This window comes from Zeus faber (assembly GCF_960531495.2).
Source record: "Zeus faber genome assembly, chromosome: 7".
In the NCBI taxonomy this organism is placed as follows: Eukaryota; Metazoa; Chordata; class Actinopteri; order Zeiformes; family Zeidae; genus Zeus; species Zeus faber.
This window is the reverse complement of record NC_137203.1, coordinates 28496260-28516332: the sequence shown is the minus strand read 5'-3', so window position 1 is coordinate 28516332 and position 20073 is coordinate 28496260. Positions and strand designations below refer to the sequence as shown.

Sequence of the window (20073 nt, the reverse complement as noted above, 5' to 3'; positions counted from 1 at the left end):
AGAATATAGAAGAAAGCTATATGAAAATGTCGATAATAACCATCATAGTATGACAGTTAAGTCAATAAAAGTGATAGACAGATTATTTTTTACTAAATTATCCGTGATAACAGATTTTACACAAGTCATTTGCACAAATGAAATAATATATTTATTGAAGACTATTACAGATGAAAAATAAAAATGATTTGAACCATTACAAAATAGGACCAAATAACTTATATCATTAACATGAAAACAAATGAATAACAGTTGTTTTTTTTCCTTCAGAAGTAGGACGCCAGAGGAGCAGGTGTCCTGGAACCCACTCCTGTCTGTTCTGGCAGAGATCTTCAGTCGCAAGTCTCCCTCCGTCTACGCTCTATATACACACACTGTTCAGGGGGAACTTTCTGCATTCTGAGTGCTGGTCTGCCGAAGCTTTTTGGGTCCTGCCGCCTAGGTTTTACTTCCCATCAGTCCATCTAAGGTCTTGGATAGCTTGGATGGACCTGGAGTCTATTCCACCAACGTTGGTCGCTGAATCTTATAACACCTTCCCCACTCCTACCCCCTACCATCAGGGGACATCCGACACCGGCAGGGGATACTCTAAATCTGTCTTTTTGTCTTCTGAACTGTGCTCGGTGGCCAGTACGGTCTCCACGGGGAAAGACAAGTACAGGCTCTCTTTCAGTTTCTTGGGCGACGGCGACTCTCCCGAGCCGAACATTGGATCTTCGATCTTAAAAGTCATTGAGGGCATATTCCGTAACCGGCGTTTGGCGTTCTTCTTCTCCTGCTTGTACGCCATGTTCATGTTGGCCATCACCTGCAAAGGCAACACACGTATACATGGATGAATATGTCGACTATAGAGCCAGAAAGCTTTGGAGAGTCAGTTGCTTACCAGCTGCTTGACACAGTTCTGCTGTTCCTGTATGATGGTCATATAGGCAGCAGCTTCTTCCTTTGTGGAGTAAACATCCTGCTCCTGGTCGCTACAAGCAAGGAGGCTGAGCTTCGTCTGGGGGGGAGAGAGATAGGGAAAGGGAATTCAATGATGGATTCGAATTGCAGATTTTAAAACAGAAATATAGTCTGCACACACACACACACACACACACACACACACACACACACACACACACACACACACACACACACACACACACACACACACACACACACACACACACACACACACACACACACTTTAGTAGATGCTTTTTTTTTTGTCTTAGATCATTTGTCCTTGGGTCATTTTTGATGAGCAACAGGCCAAAGAAGATGTACTTTATTGCCCAGTTAAAACTTCAAAGTAAGCTTCTCTAAACGTTAGGTCACTAGCAAACAAAACATTTAAAATTAATGATCTTACTGTTAACTATAAACTTGATTTCATGCTTTTAACAAAAATGTAGTTAGACGAAAACAGCAACACAACAGTCATTGAAGCACGTTCTCCAAATGATAGCTTCTATCCATCAGTGAGGCGGGGCAGACAGGAGTAGCCGCCATCTGTTCAGATCAGTTCAACTGTACCAAGGTTGACCAAACAGTTTTCTTCTTTTGAATATCTGGCCTTTGTCCGTAACACTGAAACTTCAGTTCTTACTCTAACTATCACATTTCCCCCGAGAATTCTCTGAATTGGCATTGCTTATCATCACCAGTTATGATAGAATAATATTGAATAGTGACTTAAACATCCATATAAACAACAGGGTGGATCCCAAGGCTGTGGAACTCATCAACTTACTGGGCAGTTTGGAACCAACGCAACATGTTACTGAGGCTACACATCAACATAGTAACACATTTGACCTGGTTGTGATGAGAGGGTTAACCACTGATAAAGTGCCAGTGTCTAATATTAATGTTTCTGACCACTATTATATTATTATTATTCTTTTGCTCATTTGATTGTAAGAAACTGTAGCTCGAAAACTGTTCCTAGACGCAACAGCAGAACTGAAATTCTCAGAGCTTGTAAGGGAACTGGATTTTTGTTATCTTAACTGCTCAGAACATCAAATAGGTGATGCTATCAATAACAATCTGATTAATACACTGAACAAAGTGGCTTCACCGAAGTCAAAAAAGAGGTAAAGTGGTAAATCCTCACCATGGATAGATAGCTCTGTCCGGAAGCTCCAGAGATCATGAACAGCAGCTGAAAGGAAATCTGGACTTGACGTCCATCCTAGCATTTATAAAGAATCCTTATTTGTTTATAACAATACTGTACGTGCGAGTGAGAGTAACCATAGAATACTGTTTTCCACCGTCCTCATCCTGTTGCTGTTATTTTAAGCCAAGCATCTGCAAAAAAATGCTAGGAATTTGCTGTTTTTTTAAAAGCAAAATTATAACTATCAGGTATTCCTTCTGGTGGTTCCACTTCAATAGTCAACCCTATAAAAGAAAGCATCCATGAGTACTATGAGTACTACTTAGTAGTATTTATTTTGCAGAGCTCTGTAGCTCTGTTTAAAATGGTTTTTAATCATTAATACATCACTTGAGACTTGATTTTTTTTTCTTCCCTGATTCTTTTAAAACTGCTGTTGAAGAAACCACACTTGGACTGTGGGGTCCTAGGTAAATACTGTGAGATAAAAAATGCACATGATCATCTATTTGAATGATGTATTACATGTTTTATAGAGGACAATAGCCTTTTTATGTTACATGGCTTTAAAAACATTGCTTCTGGGTTTTAATGACCTTCTCAGAGTTTAGAGACTGTTCTTTCTAAACAATGTAAATTGTAGTCTTGAAGAACCAGATGTGTAGAGCTAAGGATAACCCCAGGGGGGCTTAGAAGAGCATTGTGTTTGTTTTATGGCATAGTAGGATTGCATCTGTGGCCAGAGTTTGATTGTTAAATCACTGTATGAGGGTAACTCCCTGGGAGACATTTGAGGGGCACAGTCTTGTAAATGACACCTGACCAATGGCACACAACCTCTCTTTGGTATAAAACTCTCTTTGTCAATAGTTGGGAGTAACTGATCAGAACACTGCTTTGAAGCATGACTGTATCTTTCTCTTTATTCTGCAGAATAAATATCTTTAATACTCTCAGTTTTGTTTTCCTGTAGCGGGCAGGTTAACCTCACCGACCACGCAGGAGAATTTCTCCAACAATACGGGTCCATAGCAAACCTTCCTTATTTTAAAGTAATGTACTTGAGAAAGTCTCTAATCAAAAGTCTCTAATCGAATTTACAACTTGAAATCAATTTAAATGTAAATGAAAACAGAATTTTGGAGAATTTTGGTTTCAGTCACAGCACAGAAACTGCTCTTGCCAAAATAGTCAATGATTGAAGACATAGCAGTAATTTCAACAAGCTTTCTGTTCCGTTTCTTTTGGACTTGAGCGCAGCATTTGACACCATTTGATCCCAATATTCTCATAGATCGTCTGGTAAACTGGGTTTGACTTCCTGAATGTGTCCTGAACTGGGTCACAACTTATATCACAGGGAGGAAGTTTTTCATCTGTCTTGGCGATCATGTATCAGAGAAACATGATATAACTCCCGGTGTTGCACAAGGGAGATGACTTGAGCCTTTGCTTTTCTCACTTTACATGCTTCCATTCAGTGATATTATCAGAGAACATGATGTTAATTTCCATAGCTATGCCGATGATAGACAACTGTATATTTCTATGTAGCCAAATCTTGCTGAAGCCGAAAGTGCTCTCACTACTTGCTCACACTACTCGCTATAAATGTTTGGAATTTAATTTCTTAAAACCAAATGAAGATAAGACAGGCCCTTTTGGTCTTCCCCAACGCCCAAAGGGAGGAACTCTCTGCTTGATAAGCTGAACGCCTGGGTCCCAGGTTACCAGAGCAGCATTTTTTCTTTTTAGAAACATTGCGAAATTGTGATTAAGACTAGAGGCACACTCTGTAGCCTCTGTATTTATTTCTTGTCTTATTTTTTGTAAATGCATTTTGCTTGTTTGCTTCGCTTTTATTGTTAATATCTGATCGACTTTTAATGTAAAGCAGTTTAAGTTGCATGTCGTGTATGAAAGGTGCTATACAAATAAAGGTTATTATTATTATTATTATTATTGTTATTATTATCATCACGATTATTATTAGTATTATTGATAATAAATAAGGCTGCAGGCAGCAATACACAGGGTCCAGTTTAGTTGTTTTTGGTACGTATTACAGTTTTCGGGGTTCTCTGAAACGCAGCACAATTTTCCGAGTTTATGATGAACGCTGCATCAGCTCACCCAGTCTGTCGCCTCCTAGTTGCTCGTCTCGCGGAGCAACCACTATGCAGTCTACACAGTGCAACCCTCCTGTCTTTAAAACAACGGTCTATGTTTGCCTGTAAACCAGAGCTTCTCGTTGTTTTTACGCCCCGTGTTGTCAGTAGAAATAAAGCTGCACTCTCAGTGTTGGATGGTGTCATTTTAGGCAATGATGTCGTAGTGACAAAAAGAAGACCGTTTCATGCTGTTGGGGCAACAATGATAGAGTGACGCGTTGACGACTTTCTGTGATAATTTATCGTTTTCTGAGTCCTAGTTTTCCGATGCGTTCCGAGTCCATGAAACCCATCATGGACTCCTGCAGTTTGAATGTTACGACTTCCTTGAATTCTGCAAAGTAAGGGGGGACACAACAAACAGCCCTACTCAACAGGCCCATCTCACATTTCACCACCCGACTGAAAGTTTTAGAACCTTGGCGTATCTGCAACACACAATACAATCTGAACTTTGTGCTACTTCCGGTAAAATGTTATTGGTTTTTCACTAATTCCTGCTCCAAATGTAGATTGATATGAATAAAACTTGAACCACAACATGTTTGAGACGTCCTTGTTCTTACGAGACCTCAACCATGTCCATGGGTCTTGCGGATGTCGTGAGCCAGACACTTTTAGCCCGAAAAATGCCAAGGAGAATAATAATCAAAATCCAAACAATAGCAATAGGGTTCCAATAGAAACTCTACAATAGGACCCCTAATAAAAGCAATTATGGAAAAAGATTAATGCGAAACGATTTGAATAACAAAATCAGGGGGAATAGCACAGGTTTTCAACTATCCCATTTTTTCCCCAAGGCCTTTTCAAGCACTTCAGCACAAAATAGGCTCTTTTCAAGGCATTCCAGTACTTACATTTCTGAGGATGAAATGCAAGTACTTCAAGCACCTCAAGGACCTGGTAAGAACCCTGAACCCTGAGCGCTTAAGTAAATCAACGGCCGACAAAATCCTCATTGTCGTCATCATTGGGGGAAATTTCATTAAAATATGGTTTTACCTCGTTGGGTACATTAGCCTTCCTGTTGAACATGAGGGAGTAAGGGGCGAACATGGTCGTGGGGTTGGTGGATGTTCGGAACAGGAACAGCACTGGGTCCAAAAAGTCGTCCCACTCAGCCTGCTTCTCTGCCACCATCTGCGCAACGGCCTCCTTTAGGGTCCCGCTGGTGCGGTCGTGGAGTGGGTTGAGCTGGGGCTGCGCCAGAGGGCTCACCGTCTGCACCACACTCCACCGGTCACTCAGGAGCTCCGTCACCTAAGGAGAAGATCACAGGAGGTCAAGGTGAAAACGGAACCTCGCAATGGCGCGGAAAATGGAAGCTGTACTATGTTGTTAAAGTTATCACCTCATCGCAGAAGTCGACGTTCTGTGTACAAACTATCATTTTAGGTGCGCCGAACCTGGGTTAAAAAGAAAGGATGGATTTCAGTCTGCCTCAACGTCTACGGCTATTAACGTTTGCAAGACCTATCAAGACATTGTGAGGGATTGACAGTACCTGTATATGGATTTCGAAATGCATCTTGCCACGGAGAGGGCATCAATCTTTGGAATGGCAAAGGCCTCCACCCACTTACTAAAGTAATCGATGAGGATTATCGCACTAGTGTTGCCTTGATGGGTCTCTGGGAAGGGCCCTGGATAGAAGACAGACACAGGAGACAAACTGCGTGAAGAAATTGTAATAGTGTCGAAAGAAATTAAATCCAACACCCACACCCTTCAATGTCACTTCCTCTTGATCAATCGATGGTGTATATTTTGTAAACAATGGTTTATCTGTGCATTGTGTAGTATGGTGTGTCATGCTATTTTACATTAAATAACTAAAATAAAGTAGTTTAAAATCTCTTGTGAAAACGAACCCATGATGTCAATCCCAATGATGTCCCACGGCGCATCGACCTTGATGGGCCTCACTGTCCTTGCCATGTTTTTAGTCCTTTCTGTGTGTTGACAGGTTTCACACACTTTAATCTGAAGGACAAAAAATATATATAATTAAAAATCGAATGGAGGGGTATGACCGATATTGATCAACAACGATGGGGAGAAGTTTAGGTCTACCATCTTTGGGAAGGACTCACTTCTGTCCATCCAGTTATGAGCCCATTGGCCCTCCGATTGTTTAAAAGGATAAATAGTTCTTCATTTTGACGTATTTTATATTTATTGATCCCATTTTAAAAGGCAGACACGTCATTGCTTTAACAAATACAAATTACCGTAAATGTCAGAGGGACCAGGAGATCATTTTAAGGGAGGATTCTCACAATATCATACACATTTTCCAAAACAAAAAAATGGAGACAATGTTAATACGCACTGACAATGTAAATGCACTGTTAATGGTATGTTATTAGTTTTATTGGAGTCAATTCCAATTGTAGTAGAAATCAAATTCAATATTCTGATACAAAAAAACATCCTCAAAGGCCACACACTGAAGACGAATAACAGCACTTACCCAATCTACCACATCCTTGACAATCCCCAGCCAGTAGTACTTGCTCTGAATCCTGTGGACGGTCTTCTTCTGGCCCAGGTGCTGGCCGATGTCATTGAAGTGGCAGTCGAGGAAGATCTGCCTCTTCCTGTCAGCCTCTATCACAACCTCTCGCTTCTCTTCCTTCTTGGGTCCCACGTAGTACAATCTGCTGTCTGGGACATGGGATAATGTATCAATATCAATTATTTCACTTTATTTGGGGGGTCACTACTGGTGCTTTCATAAGATATTTACACACCAGACCTAGCCATCACCCCCTAATAATGGCACCGACCACAGGGTTTAGTCTAGCATAACAAAGTGAAATTCAAGGACTTTCAAGTACTTTTAAGCACTATTTTTAAATATTCATCACACAAAGAAACAAATATAATCAATTTCTATTATTATTGAAATATAATATAATCTTAATCTCATTGTCTATTATTTATATTAGTATAATCTATATTAAATCTTAAATTAAAGTACAAATACGCAAACACAAAATTACTCTTGTAAAGTACCCTGTTGACGTTTTCACTTAAGTAAGTAGATAAGTACTTCTCTTATTATTATTTATTTTATTTTATTTTATTTCTTGAACCTGCGCCGTCAGCATGCTAGGCATACAACACAGACTTTTTTCTTATTTTTTAATACTTTAAGTTCAGCTCAGCATATCCTTTGTTTTGCTTTTGATAGATATAAATATAAATCCTGATTTAAAGAATGTACATGGATGTAAATCTATATTTTCAAAACTAAATAAATATAAACCCAGATTTCATATGGATTACACCTGGATTTATTCATTCATTTTCTTTGAAACGTCGTGGGGTAAAAGTCGAAAGTCTTTGAAACTGAACATACTTAAATACTTGAAAATGTACTTAAGTTCTTGCACCGAGGTACATTGTTTCTTTCCAACACTGAATACAGCTTTAAAGACAAATACGACTAATATAACCGCACCACGTCTTACAAATGATTGGTTGACAGTAAAACTTACCTTCGACGATGAACTTCTGGGCATATCTTTTGAGATTCTTCTTGCGTATAGGGTTCATGGTCTCGGGGTAGCATCCCTCCGCCACCAGAGTGTAGATGTCACCGAGCCGATTGGAGCTGGACTCCACCACCTCCTCCTCGGCCACCTGGATCGACTCCACACTCAACATCTCCGCTTCCGACCGCGCTTTGCCAACTCGGGACGAATGTCAGATGGGACTTGATGAAACGCATAAACAGATTTATTCGGTAAGCGGGCGCGTGTGTGCGCGAAACACGACCCGCGGAGGTTGCGAACTGCTCCTGATGCGGCGAGAGTGCAACACCTAATAGCGATGGGTGAAACATTTCCTGTAACTAGTTCCCCTTCGGGATATGTTTTTCTAGTGATTCATTCGGACACAGTGTAATATGACAAAAGAGCAAGCCAAATATACATGCGAATAATTGGATTATGGAAAAAAAAAAAAAAAAAAAAAAAACATTATACCGAACTGTCCTGGGAAGTGTTCACAAATAATAATTTAGATCGTAGTTGTTTCCCATCGAACGCATTTACGTCCGGAACACAACAAATAACTCGAGTTCCGGGGGCGGTCCCGGTTGAAGTGGCATTGCGTCTATATTATTTAGTAAATATTATTGAGTTAAGTATACAGTATAAGTATACATGTATTTATGTGTGTAATATATACGTTTGAAAATGAAGAACAATGAAGACGGAAAGGACGTGTTCTATAATTGTAGTTGTTTCATGACCGACAATATTTTCCTCGAAGACTACAAGCTGCATGTTCGATTTTTGTCAGAGCGACAGTTCAGATCGGATTACCAAACAGTGGGTATTGTACCATAGGTAGAAGAACATAAACACGGTTGATATTCAGTGTAACATAGTGAATAGAACATTTCTAATCGCCTAGCAAGCGATTCTATTTTTCAGCTATGTTTGTTTTTTTTGTTTGTTTGGTTTTTTTTTTGCTCGTTTCAGGTGCTCAAGAGGTTTGGGTGTTTATCAGATGCACAGTTTGATGATGTCCTTAGAAAGGTAAGTTTTAATAATTCCTGAAGTCATTTGGGTGGAGGTCCTACCTTGGAGTTGAATACCTCACAGTGAGGCAGCTAAACATTATCGCTTTCAGTTCTTTTCTTGGTCGCAAGAAGTACTTCTTTGGAAGTCCCCTGCACCCCCTTCGACATCATCCCTGATTTAGATTAGATTAGTTTGGATTCAAATAATTGTCATTGCACAGAGTACAAGTACTGAGGCAACGAAATGTATTTCTCTGCGTTTTATCATCCTGGTAACTGACGTAGCTTGGAGTAGTGTTCTGCCATAGTGCCAAGTGTCTTGCTCAAGGACACATCATCACGCTACCAGGAGGAGCCGGTAATCGAACCGCCTCCTGAGCCATATGCATATATGGGACATATTTTCTTCAATTGCTAAAATGTTTGACATCATAAAGAGTGATCAAAACAAATGACTACTAATAGTTAATTTGTACATGGTGCTCTGGACATGATGTCCCTGAGCTTGGTTGTTATGAGATGACTGAATGCATCTTGTTTGCATTATAGATTATTTGATGTTAAGCTCTCTTACCTATTTTCTTTGTATTTTGTAGTTTTAGATGAATCTTATAATTGTTATTATTATCATTAATGTTTATTCTATTAATTATTATTTTATTCTATTTCAAAACTTTTTTGCATCGGCAGTAGGTGAGGGCTGTGTAGGGTGGGGGCCTGGGGGAAAATACCAAAATATGGAGGGACAATTATTTCCAATTTCATTGTATTTTAATGTTTTTGTACACAAATTTGCTAACTGCATTCTGTGTAAAACAGGGAGGTGATTATTTCCAATGTACTTTTTAGATCACAGATGAAGTGGAAAGGCGTACATTTCTTGTGGCCAAATCAGCAGAGAGAATAGCTGCCATAAGGGAAGGGTATAAGCCCCTCCATCCTCATGTCTACAATCTTCAAGTATTTATTACTTTCAGCTTACAGCACCTTCATTGATATATCATAAAGCTTTCAGAATAAAAACATCTAAATACAACCTATCCTTAGGAGTCATATCTCGCAGCGGAGTTCAAACAGATTGTCAACTATTGCCGGAGTAGTGAGGCCAATACAGAGGGACTGCTTGGCTTGTTGCAGGCAGAGAGCGGTGAGTTGAGGGGAAAAATTTAAATAAAACAATTCCTGTCGATAATGCAAACCATTAAATCAATGAGAACATTTTTTAATTTATGACCCCATTGTTTTGAAGCTCCAAGGGTGTATCGCCTCACAGTGTTCACGAAAAGCTTCTGTGATGAACTGATGGAGGAGCTGGAGCATTTTGAGCAGTCGCCAGCCCCCAAAGGGAGACCAAACACCATGAACCACTACGGCGTAAGACACCCCTTTCTAAATGGCTTCTACTTCTGAACACATTAACATAGACACTTGCTCAATACCAGTGGTGGAAAGTTACTGAGTACAAGTACTTTGTTACTGTAATTAAGCACATTTTTCAAGTTTTGGAGGCTTTCAACTTTTACACCCCTACATTTTAAAGCAAGTATCTATACTTTATACTACGTTTCTTTTACAGTTATGTTTCTTTAAGTAAGTACTGTAAGTAAGTGAATCTTTATTTAAAAAGCGCTTATTAAAACTTACTGTCACAAATTGTTTTAGGTAGCAACTACTCCGGTAGCAAAAAAATAAACACAATTGAAGGAAATTCGAACCAGACAGAATAGGCATAGAATAATTAAATAACATCAAATTAAGTAAAAACAAATAAAATAAAATAAAATAAAATAGACACCACAAGAAAGTAAAAAGCACATTGAAATATGACTTGGTGACAAGATGAACAGTCAAATTACATTTTTAATAAATGTTGAAAAAATCTGGATTTATAATTGTTTGTATTTTTTAAATGAATATGACCCCAGCTGTACTGTTTTTTCTTTTTTAAATTTTAATCATAATATGCATGAGCACTTATCTGCAGAAAAAAAGTTTATGGATTATTATAGAAATTGTTTTATCAGTGCACGGGATATAACAAGTACTTTCATTTGTTCAAGTTCAAGTTTAAACTTAAAGTACATTCAAGAGCAACTTACTTATGTACGTAAATGTCAATGTGGTACTGTCACTTATAATACGAGTCATTTTGTGGGATTTAGATTTTGTTGGATTATCTCATCCACATCAGGCTTCTGGCTCTTTCTCCACAGATCTTACTCAACGAACTCGGGTTCGACAAAGGCTTCTTCACCCCACTCCGTGAGCAGTACCTCCGGCCGATCACCTCCCTGCTTTACACCGACTGCGGGGGACACTGCCTGGACAGCCACAAGGCCTTTGCGGTAAAGTACGACGTGCACGAAGACCTGGACCTGAGTTACCACTATGATAACGCAGAGGTCACCCTGAATGTCTCCCTGGGAAAGGATTTCACCGAAGGCAACCTTTATTTCGGGGACATGAATCAGGTGACAAATTAATATTGACTACACTGCTAGTATGAGTAAGATTTTTTGATGAACTTTGCTTTATACATGTCAAAAGATACAACCAAAAATGGTTGATAATTGCTGCAGGAAGCAGGAAAATATAAATACAATGTAAACCTTGAACCACAAGAATACCAGCAAATAGAAAGTTACGAGTTTAAAGTTATAGTCCTTATTTGTAAAGACATTATAATTTGTCTTTACTTACTCAGAATCTGAGTCAAGCATAAGGTATGTATTGGGATTGATGGTAATCATAACAAGTATTCACGAAACACTTCAAACAATCTTGTGGCAGTTCTGCCTCGTGGCCCCTCGACACTCAGGCGATGGGGTTGAAAAATATTGTGAGCAAGATGGAACAAGCCCGGAGCAGATGGAAAACATGTCAGGGCAAGGGCTCCTCTCCCGTGTGTGGGGATGGGGGTTTTACCTGTTGCTCGTTGATTGCTCTAACAAGCAACAGGCGTAAAACCACCGTGATCCCGGGCCCAATTACCTAGACCCAGGACAGGTGTGGCTGCTTAAACCATATCACCCCCACACCACAAAGGACCCTTTTTGTCCTCCTTGATTCCATTTATACCAGTAGCTGGAATAAATAAAGTTGATTAACAGCACATGAAAGTCCTCACAAAATTTGTTCTGTCTTAAAACTAGTTACATTGTAAAACGAGTTACATATTTAAATCAAAGTCCTGCGACTGATCAAAGTGACTGACATGGTGCGGTGCCCCCCTTCCCCCAACAGGTACCCCTGAGCGAGACAGAGTGCTCAGAGGTGGAGCACAGGGTGACGGAGGGACTCCTCCACCGGGGGCAGCACATGCACGGGGCACTGCCCATCTCCTCCGGCCAGCGATGGAACCTCATCGTGTGGATGAGGGCCTCGCAGGAACGCAACAAGCTCTGTCCCATGTGCAAACGGACGCCCACCCTGGAGGAGGGGCCGGGCTTCGCGGATGGCTTCACGGGCGGGTCTGACGGTGCGCCGCCGCCACAGAACTCATCCTGCACACTGACGTGACACTGGGGGTGCAGGCTGCGGATTTTGTTATGTGCTTTGAGTTATAGACAAAATGTGTGTTCACTAAATTGGAAAACCCCTCGCAAATGAATAGATTTAATATAGGTAAGTATTACTGTATGTGTTTCTCCCTTGTTGCCTTTTCTGACAGTATCCATAGCCAGACTAGCCATCGGGAGCCCCGGGACAAATCCCGGTGGGCCAGTGGCTCTGTGGGCCGCCTGAGCAGCCCATTATACAAAAACAGGAACAAGAGAGATCAGAGAGATCTGCGTCACCAATCTACTTTGATTATGCACCAGCCTTTATAATCAAAGTGGGCTGAAAATGTGCGTCTCTCTCACCCGCCCCCCCACCCCTAACTGTTTAACTGCACATTAGAAGTACAAATGTGTACAGTCAGTACCTGAGTACCTGCCCTGAAGAGTAAGTTCTTCAAGTTGCGTGGTTAACATGATCAAATTAGCAATGGCAGTATCTGACTTATTTTCTGTGTTGAAATAGATTATACAGCCTGATCAAATATAGACATTTATGAAACACTGACTTCTTGAATCTAATAGGGTCACAGTGGTGGCCTGCTGGCTACAAACCTTTCACTTGCTCTTAAAATAGCTCTGTTTTTGTATTACAACAGGCTAGAGTATCCATCCATGCTTTTAAGTGGTGGTATCAAGGGCTGGTGTGTTTGTATGTGCGTTGATGTGGCGGGGGGTGGTGGAGTATCCGCAGGCTGGTTGTGGTGGGCTGGTCGGGGTAAAAATGTCCAGGGCCATTTTTGTGTCCCAGTCCGTCCCTGACAGTATCTATTACAGTATGTGTCACTAAGAAATTCCTGAAACAGCTGTTTGATCACTGTTTTGCTTGCTTGTTCTTGCTAAATTGCCATAAGGGGGCGATGTCGCAGACAGAGTTTAATTGATCTAAATCAGGACTAAAATAATCCTAATTAAATTAATCCAGAATTTAATAATGCCTTTCTGAGACGTTGCTTAATTTAAGATGAATAAGCCCTAGACTAGGAGCCCTAGACTAGTTAATGAATGACTAGTCAGCTCCTCCTGTCTGGTCTTGGTGCTGGTTTTAGTCCAGATCATCCATTTCCTCTATTGGAGACCCACATCCATTAGTCCAAAAATAAACCTGCGTCTGGCCAGGTTTAATTTAGGATTTCACTTAGACCAGATAAGCCCCAATCTTCCTCCTGGAAATCAGATTTTTTTTTTTGAACCAAGACTAGTCTGACCCGCCCCAATGTGGGTTTGTTTATTTGTTAACATTAATCATTAATGTGTGTGTTTATGTGGTGTTTCTCAGTTGAAACATTTTAATGCTCATCACTGTATTGCAGTGATGAGCATATATAATAAAGACTTGGTGTAGCAAAATAATCAACACAAACTAATGTACACATTTTGATACAATTATTTTTAATCACATACTACACCAATACAAGAATAGCCTCTGGTTTGGGTTTTTGCATTTTCTCCTTTGGGGTCAAATTTGCATCATTATGTAGTGCTGAACATTTATCTCTTTCCTCATACAGAGTACATTAGTTAAAACACACACAAAACGAGCATGTGGCAACAGTTCCTGTAATGAATAAATCCATTTTTGGCAACATCACATGTTTTGGTTGTTTTTTCCTTTTTCCATGTGCAGCATTGGTACCTTCCCCCTCACACACATCGGGGCATACATGCGCCATAATGTGCCATAATACATAATAAATAACATTTACAACGTCCCAATCTCTGTGGCTCTAAATCAGACTTCACAGCCAACGCAAAATCGTATCCCACAGTCTGATCGTGCTCCCGTTGGGTGAACTGGGTCTGTGTTTCGCGTCACAAAATATGTCAGGGAAAACAAGAAAGATTGTTTTTCCATGACAACAGGCTTAAAAAAAAACAAAAAACAAACCCTAACCCTAACCCATTATATAATTCCCTTTGATGCACTGATTTAAGTTGAGTTAGGATTCACACTTATTACAGTAGTGCATTACCAATACGTAGTAGCAACTATAGGAATATAAATATCTTCACACAAAATATATTTTCATATAATACAAACACATAAATATTAATATCAATATACTCTCCTCCTCTCAATAAATTCCCTTTACATCGCACAAGTGAAATCCATTCAATATTTAAGAGAGAAAATACAATATAGTCAAAGATGTTTGTTGTAAAAATGCTCGCGTTTTAAAAACACATGTTGAGTGAAATGATCATTTTTGAATAATTTCCAATCATTTTGAACGCCGTTCTCAAGAGGAGCTCCCCCCGACGCAAATGCTCCCGAGGCCCGACGCGCTCATCAAGCGTCACCCAGCTCCTAGCGCTCAGTCCGTGCTCACCCTACACTGTCCGAGTGGACGTCCACTCGCTGAGTCTGTGTTATGTACAGCACAGTGTTCACGTCACGCAGGGCTGTTGTCCAGCCAGCCACGCCCAGGCCCCCTGCGACGCCCACCCCTGCCCCCCAACCCCCCCCCGTCGCCACCGCCCTTGTCTAAGACTCAGAGCGTAGTCTCGCTGCTCAAGTCCCGGTGCCGTGGCTGGTCCATGTCCGAGTCGTAGTCTGACTCCATCTCGATCTTCACCTGCGGCACGGGGCACACCATCCCTCTGCCCATGGGCACGGCGGGCGACGACGGGCAAGAGATCTTCAGGTGCAGGGTGATGCTGGGGAACGGCAAGGTCCGGTTAACAGCATATAAACGCACATGCAGGCACGCACACACACGCGCGCACACACACACACACACACACACACACACACACACACACACACACACACACACACACACACACACACACACACACACACACACACACACACACACACACACACACACACACACACACACACACCAAGGGCTCTGAGAAGGAGACTGGGTTTGGACTAGTAGTGGACAGTAAGTGTGTGTACTTGACAACTGAGTTTCAATTTTCACTACAATAGTATATCTAGATAGACAGTTCTAGATATGATAATGCCCCGCCCTGAAATCGAGATAGACAGACACACACATAGACAGAAACACATATACAGTATATATATAGTATATATATACAGTATATATATATATTGTGATAGAAAAGATGCTTATATTCTCGTCCCTATATATTTCTTATTTTCTGTTAGGCTTCATTGTGTCTGGCCATGACCGCAATTCTCTAAGCCTGCGAAGATCACCATGACCGCTCAGTAAGAGATGAGACTCTCAGCTAGTGCCAGCCAGTACCAGGCCCCTTTGTCTCCTTCAGTTGCGGAGAAGGGCCAAGTGCACATTACTTTCTGACTCTTCTCTCACTCCCTATTTTGCTAGAACTGTAATTGCTCATTATTTCTAATGAGCACACATCATGTATTATTGTATGAAAGATGAAACATGAAACTAGGGGCTAGTCTCCAGATATGCCCAACCCTTTGTATATATAAAAAACTGACTGCAGGCAATATAGGCAGACAATATTGTATCACTGTTTCCAGAGTGTATTTCTGTATAGCTGTCATTTATTTTGCATAATAATATATTTTAATTATACATTTTGTTAATAGAACAAGGATCTCAGTTTGTTCCTGAAAGCAAGGCAGGTTTATTTAACCAACCACGCAGCGTTATTTCTCTGTCAATTTGGCGATGAGGATGGGATCTCTGCTCTGACTTTTCCTGACCTCCACAGACAGCCGTCCAGGCTCGATCGTAAGACATCCATGGACCGAACCAAACAAAAAAGAGAGTTTGTTGACGAGACGGAGTCACCTGGATGAGACAGCAGGTCCGACAGAGACAACATGAGATGGGATGAATTAAGGTGAGGACATACTGAGATTAACAGCATCGATCAGGAAGATCGTGTGAAAAAGCTAATATTGACCCCTTGGGCCAACAGAACTTGCATAATGCGTATGTAGGAAGGATCGCGATAAAAAGCATTGATCGAGAAGGATCGTGGCATTTTAATTAAAATTAAAACATTATTAAACAAGGTAGGAAGATATGGGTCCAATGGCTAATTGTTGGCCTTTGTTCTTTCCATCTTTTCGTTCATTTTTGCCAGGTACTCCAATAGGATTTTATTTGTGTATTCATCTTATTAGAAGAAAAAAATTCAAATGAATCCTGAGTGATCCTATTGGTGTCTGGGGTGTGTTGGCATGTGTCATACAAGCCACCTGGCCGATAGATTGTAACAAAATAATGTCACAATATATACACATATATAAATCTATGTAATCACACACACATAATGACGAACACAACCTCATATAACTCCAGTCACATATTTTCCATTATTCACATAATTCCCACAGACATTCCCAAGCCTCGGAGTCCCAGACGCAGCTATCAGTGTTTAGGCCTCACCTTGACACAGCTGCAGAGAGCGAGAACAACATTCGTCACATAGTTCACCAATGACCAGTAACGCCAAACTGATTATATATTGTTTCTGACTTCCCACAATAAACCGTTCGACTCAGAGAGCTGCTCCTTAGCACATCTCTGATCCGACCCTTGTACAAGTAAAACCAACCTCTGTCTGCCTCTTTATTTAAGACTGCCAAATGACAAACTGCAGATTAAAGCGAACCCTTTAATTTCGGTGACAAGATCACGCTGGAACAAGTATGAATAATATGAATTCAGAGTGATTTTATCAGAGTCTTGGAGTACGAAACGTATGTATCATATTAACAACCTAGCTGATAAATCAAGATGAAACAAGTGAATGCATAAATGCAATATAAGCTTGGTATGTGTGACAATAAACACAATATAATCGCAGTGTGTGTATCGAACATAATATATCAGTCTAGTCACGCACATGAGCCCCTGGTGAACGAACAGCAATTATAAGCGATTAATCGATTAAAGCGATTAGAATGGAATGGACCAGGCCGGCGAAATATATGGTCGATAAACATAGGGAACACACAGTACGACAATTAAATTTAAGGAAAAAAAACTTGGTTTTCCAACAAACGGTAGTTTTAGTTTTAGCCGGATACAGAAATTAAGGGAAAAGATAGAATGTTATGAAAGGGAAAGAAGAGAAGAAAAGGGAAGGTAGATTGGAAAGCATTTGTCGCGTGGGAGTAAAGGCGGGGCCGAGAAATAGGCAGACAAAGCAGAAACAAAGTAATGCCACTCAACATATACAATAGTTAATGTCGCAGTACCTCATAAAATAGTAGTACATGTCCACCCCCACCAAGATAAACAGAATGCAGCGAGAAATGTGTGCCGCGCCACGGCAGCTGATAACTTGCAAATGGCTCAACTGTTTTTCTGTGAGAGGACCCAACCAGGACACTGTATACGGAGTCCCTGGCAGTGTTCTCTGCTGCATTCAGGAAAAAATGTACCTGGTTTGGACCTTTTGAATGGCAGCACATTAATCCAATAGGCAGATGATTTATTGATCTGCTCGACAGAAAAGGAGTCATGTGTCTCAGATACACAGGCCCTCATAAAATACTAAGGTCAAAATGGTCACAAAGTGTCTAAAAATAAACTCCAGCTGGCGCCCGAAAACTCGGGTCAAGATATTTTTTTTTAATTTTTTTTAAGGGTCGCACCCTGGGCAACGGTAGAGAAGGTTTTGTTGCTTTTAAACAAGCCCTTGCATCTGCTCCGTGTTTGGGTTTTCCGAATGTGACGCGCCCTTTCACTTTAACTGTGGATGAGAAAGATGGTTTCATGTCAGCTGTGTTGTTGCCACCTCATGGAGATAAATGACGTTAACGTATCACATGCTGTAGCCTCCATCTGTACAGACCAAAACGGCTAATTTCACTCCTGCAACAGCTCTCTATCATCAACATGTGCCACTTTCACTTTGTGCCACTTTGTCACTTTGAAGTGATGCACCATTTAACATCCAGCTACTCTTCTCCGCGTCGCTGACGATGGAAATCCAAATTACTTCTTGGCAGTAATAGCCGTTGTGGCTTTGCCCCGCCTCGATCTTGCTGCTGAAGCGCTTGAAAATTAAACTAAGATGATTGAAACGTATTAGTACAACTACTAGGGGGGTATTCGGTTTGTTTGTTTGTTCGTCATCTCTCTTTGTTTTAACTAGTGTTTGTCAATTTTTTGTGCAACTGGTTGTGTTTTCGTGTCACGATTTGCTGTAACCTGTCTTTGTTCATTTTCATTGCAGGAATAGTTACTGGGCAAGGCGATGTTGTGTAGTGAGGCTGACAAATGGAATATACGGAGTATCCATTTAAGGTTAAGATGCCATAACCCTCCCATCTCCATTTCCTATTTGTAAATCTGCTGCTCACACTAATGCCTCTAACCCCATCTCTGAACAAAAAGCCGGATCCGACGCAGCCGCCAAAGCTGCTGCTGTATCTGACATTGCTCATGTTCTAACAATGGTTGTCTCCCCCAGGGATGGGGAGGACACAGATTTCCTCACCAACCTTGTTTCCCTCCATACCGTATCTCCCCTGCCGGATTTTTCATTACTTTGCTCGCTTGACTTATGGTAAGGACCATGTGTCAAAAGGGGGTATTGTTAGAGAGTTAAGTAAACATTATGAAATTCCAGGCTTCACAGTTTTTGCTGAAGGTTTTATTTTTTATTTTTTATGTTTTATTTGTGCTCAGAACAGTGCAGGGAGAGGTTTTACTACCACCAGCTCTTTCCATCCTACTCCGAGTGCTCCCTTCGAGCGCCTCAATATGGACTTTATCAAGCTGATGCCCTGTCGTAGTAAAAAATATTGCTTGGTGATAATTTGCATGTGATAGTTGACATGTTTTCTAAATGTGGTCGATTGGGGTTGCATTTCCTGCCATTAATAATGAAGGAAATGCGAGGGCAATCACATGGTGTCACTGGACTGTCCCCGCAAGAGCTGACAGGGAGACCAATGCGATTAGTTCTGTCTCCCTCCGTCAAAGCCACAGATTAATGATCACGTAACCCAGTACTGATCAGATTGTCCAGTTAGTTTCTTGTTATACAAGACCGCCACCAAACCCCCTCTTTGGAGAACGATCATACCATGTTTTGGTCTATAATCAACTAATCATCATTACTTGAGCAGTATCTCAGGAGTAAGGGCAGGTCATCTAGTTATCTGAAGGTTGGATCCCAGGCTCCTACTGATAGCATGCTGTAGTGTCCCTGAGCAAGGCACCCCTTATTCCTCCATCGGAGTACGAATAATTGTAATTCGCTTTGGACAAAAGTGATGATGTAATGTAATGTGCTCCTCCAAAAGTGGGAGGGAGAATCACCACAGATGAGACAGATAAAAATAGAGACAAACAACAATATGTACTTTACTGCCATGCGTAGGGCAGTAAAGGAGAGGGAGTAGGATGTATACAGGAGGGTGTTTGGGGGAGACGCTGGTAGTGTGTGTGTGCCTGTGATGATGACCCGCGTTTGTGTGTGTGTGTGTGTGTGTGTGTGTGTGTGTGTGTGTGTGTGTGTGTGTGTGTGTGTTGTCCACCGATGAATGCACGGAACTTGTCCCAATTAGTCCTGGTGTATGGAATCAGAGCTATATCGTGGCACCTCCATGCAGTGAAAAAAGGCCTTACAGTCACCCACGAGTCCCGCAGCCATTTAGATACCCCACAACCTCAAGAAAGCTCAGACCACAATGCACTGACCCACGACCCACAGAGAAGCCGGGGGTCCACGGAGCAACACGCACACATGACGCATTTCGACGCACCTGCAAGGGCAGAA

At 41.1% G+C, this 20073-nt stretch overlaps 3 protein-coding genes across 3 annotated transcripts in view; 1 reads left to right on the top strand and 2 right to left on the bottom strand.

Moving 5' to 3' along the window:
• Positions 1–162: 162 nt before the first annotated feature.
• On the bottom strand, positions 163–8987 carry LOC307232933 (gypsy retrotransposon integrase-like protein 1). The gene is made up of 9 exons (XM_080004147.1): positions 8882–8987; positions 7791–8008; positions 6761–6954; positions 6159–6270; positions 5792–5930; positions 5639–5693; positions 5290–5547; positions 890–1006; positions 163–811 (listed from the first exon to the last, which is right to left on the bottom strand). Exons 2-9 carry the CDS (start codon positions 7957–7959, stop codon positions 560–562), a joined length of 1296 nt encoding a protein of 431 aa, XP_079860273.1. The 5' UTR covers positions 7960–8008; positions 8882–8987; the 3' UTR covers positions 163–559.
• ogfod2 (2-oxoglutarate and iron-dependent oxygenase domain containing 2) lies at positions 8395–13920 on the top strand. The gene is made up of 7 exons (XM_080004148.1): positions 8395–8627; positions 8781–8837; positions 9671–9781; positions 9869–9968; positions 10071–10195; positions 11035–11292; positions 12065–13920. The coding sequence occupies exons 1-7, from the start codon at positions 8493–8495 to the stop codon at positions 12338–12340; spliced, it is 1062 nt and encodes a 353-aa protein (XP_079860274.1). The 5' UTR covers positions 8395–8492; the 3' UTR covers positions 12341–13920.
• Positions 13921–14870: 950 nt separating this feature from the next.
• Positions 14871–20073, bottom strand: part of slc4a5a (solute carrier family 4 member 5a) — a gene marked incomplete at its 3' end in the record, with an annotated part of 38537 nt that continues 33334 nt past the window's right edge. The window contains exon 24 of the mRNA XM_080003462.1: positions 14871–15036. Within this exon, the coding sequence (XP_079859588.1) occupies positions 14871–15036 (166 nt within the window). The remainder of the gene's footprint in view (positions 15037–20073) is intronic.

Bases quoted from the DNA above. Each gene is read 5' to 3' on its own strand.
- LOC307232933 (XM_080004147.1), bottom strand. From the start codon at position 7,959: ATGTTGAGTGTGGAGTCGATCCAGGTGGCCGAGGAGGAGGTGGTGGAG. The intron at 5,931-6,158 runs GTTCGTTTTCAC...TCTTCTATCCAG, and splicing joins CATTGGGATTGACATCATGG to GGCCCTTCCCAGAGACCCAT. The intron at 5,694-5,791 runs GTACTGTCAATC...TTTTTAACCCAG, and splicing joins ATTTCGAAATCCATATACAG to GTTCGGCGCACCTAAAATGA.
- ogfod2 (XM_080004148.1), top strand. From the start codon at position 8,493: ATGAAGAACAATGAAGACGGAAAGGACGTGTTCTATAATTGTAGTTGT. The intron at 9,969-10,070 runs GTGAGTTGAGGG...ATTGTTTTGAAG, and splicing joins CTTGTTGCAGGCAGAGAGCG to CTCCAAGGGTGTATCGCCTC. The intron at 11,293-12,064 runs GTGACAAATTAA...TTCCCCCAACAG, and splicing joins ATTTCGGGGACATGAATCAG to GTACCCCTGAGCGAGACAGA.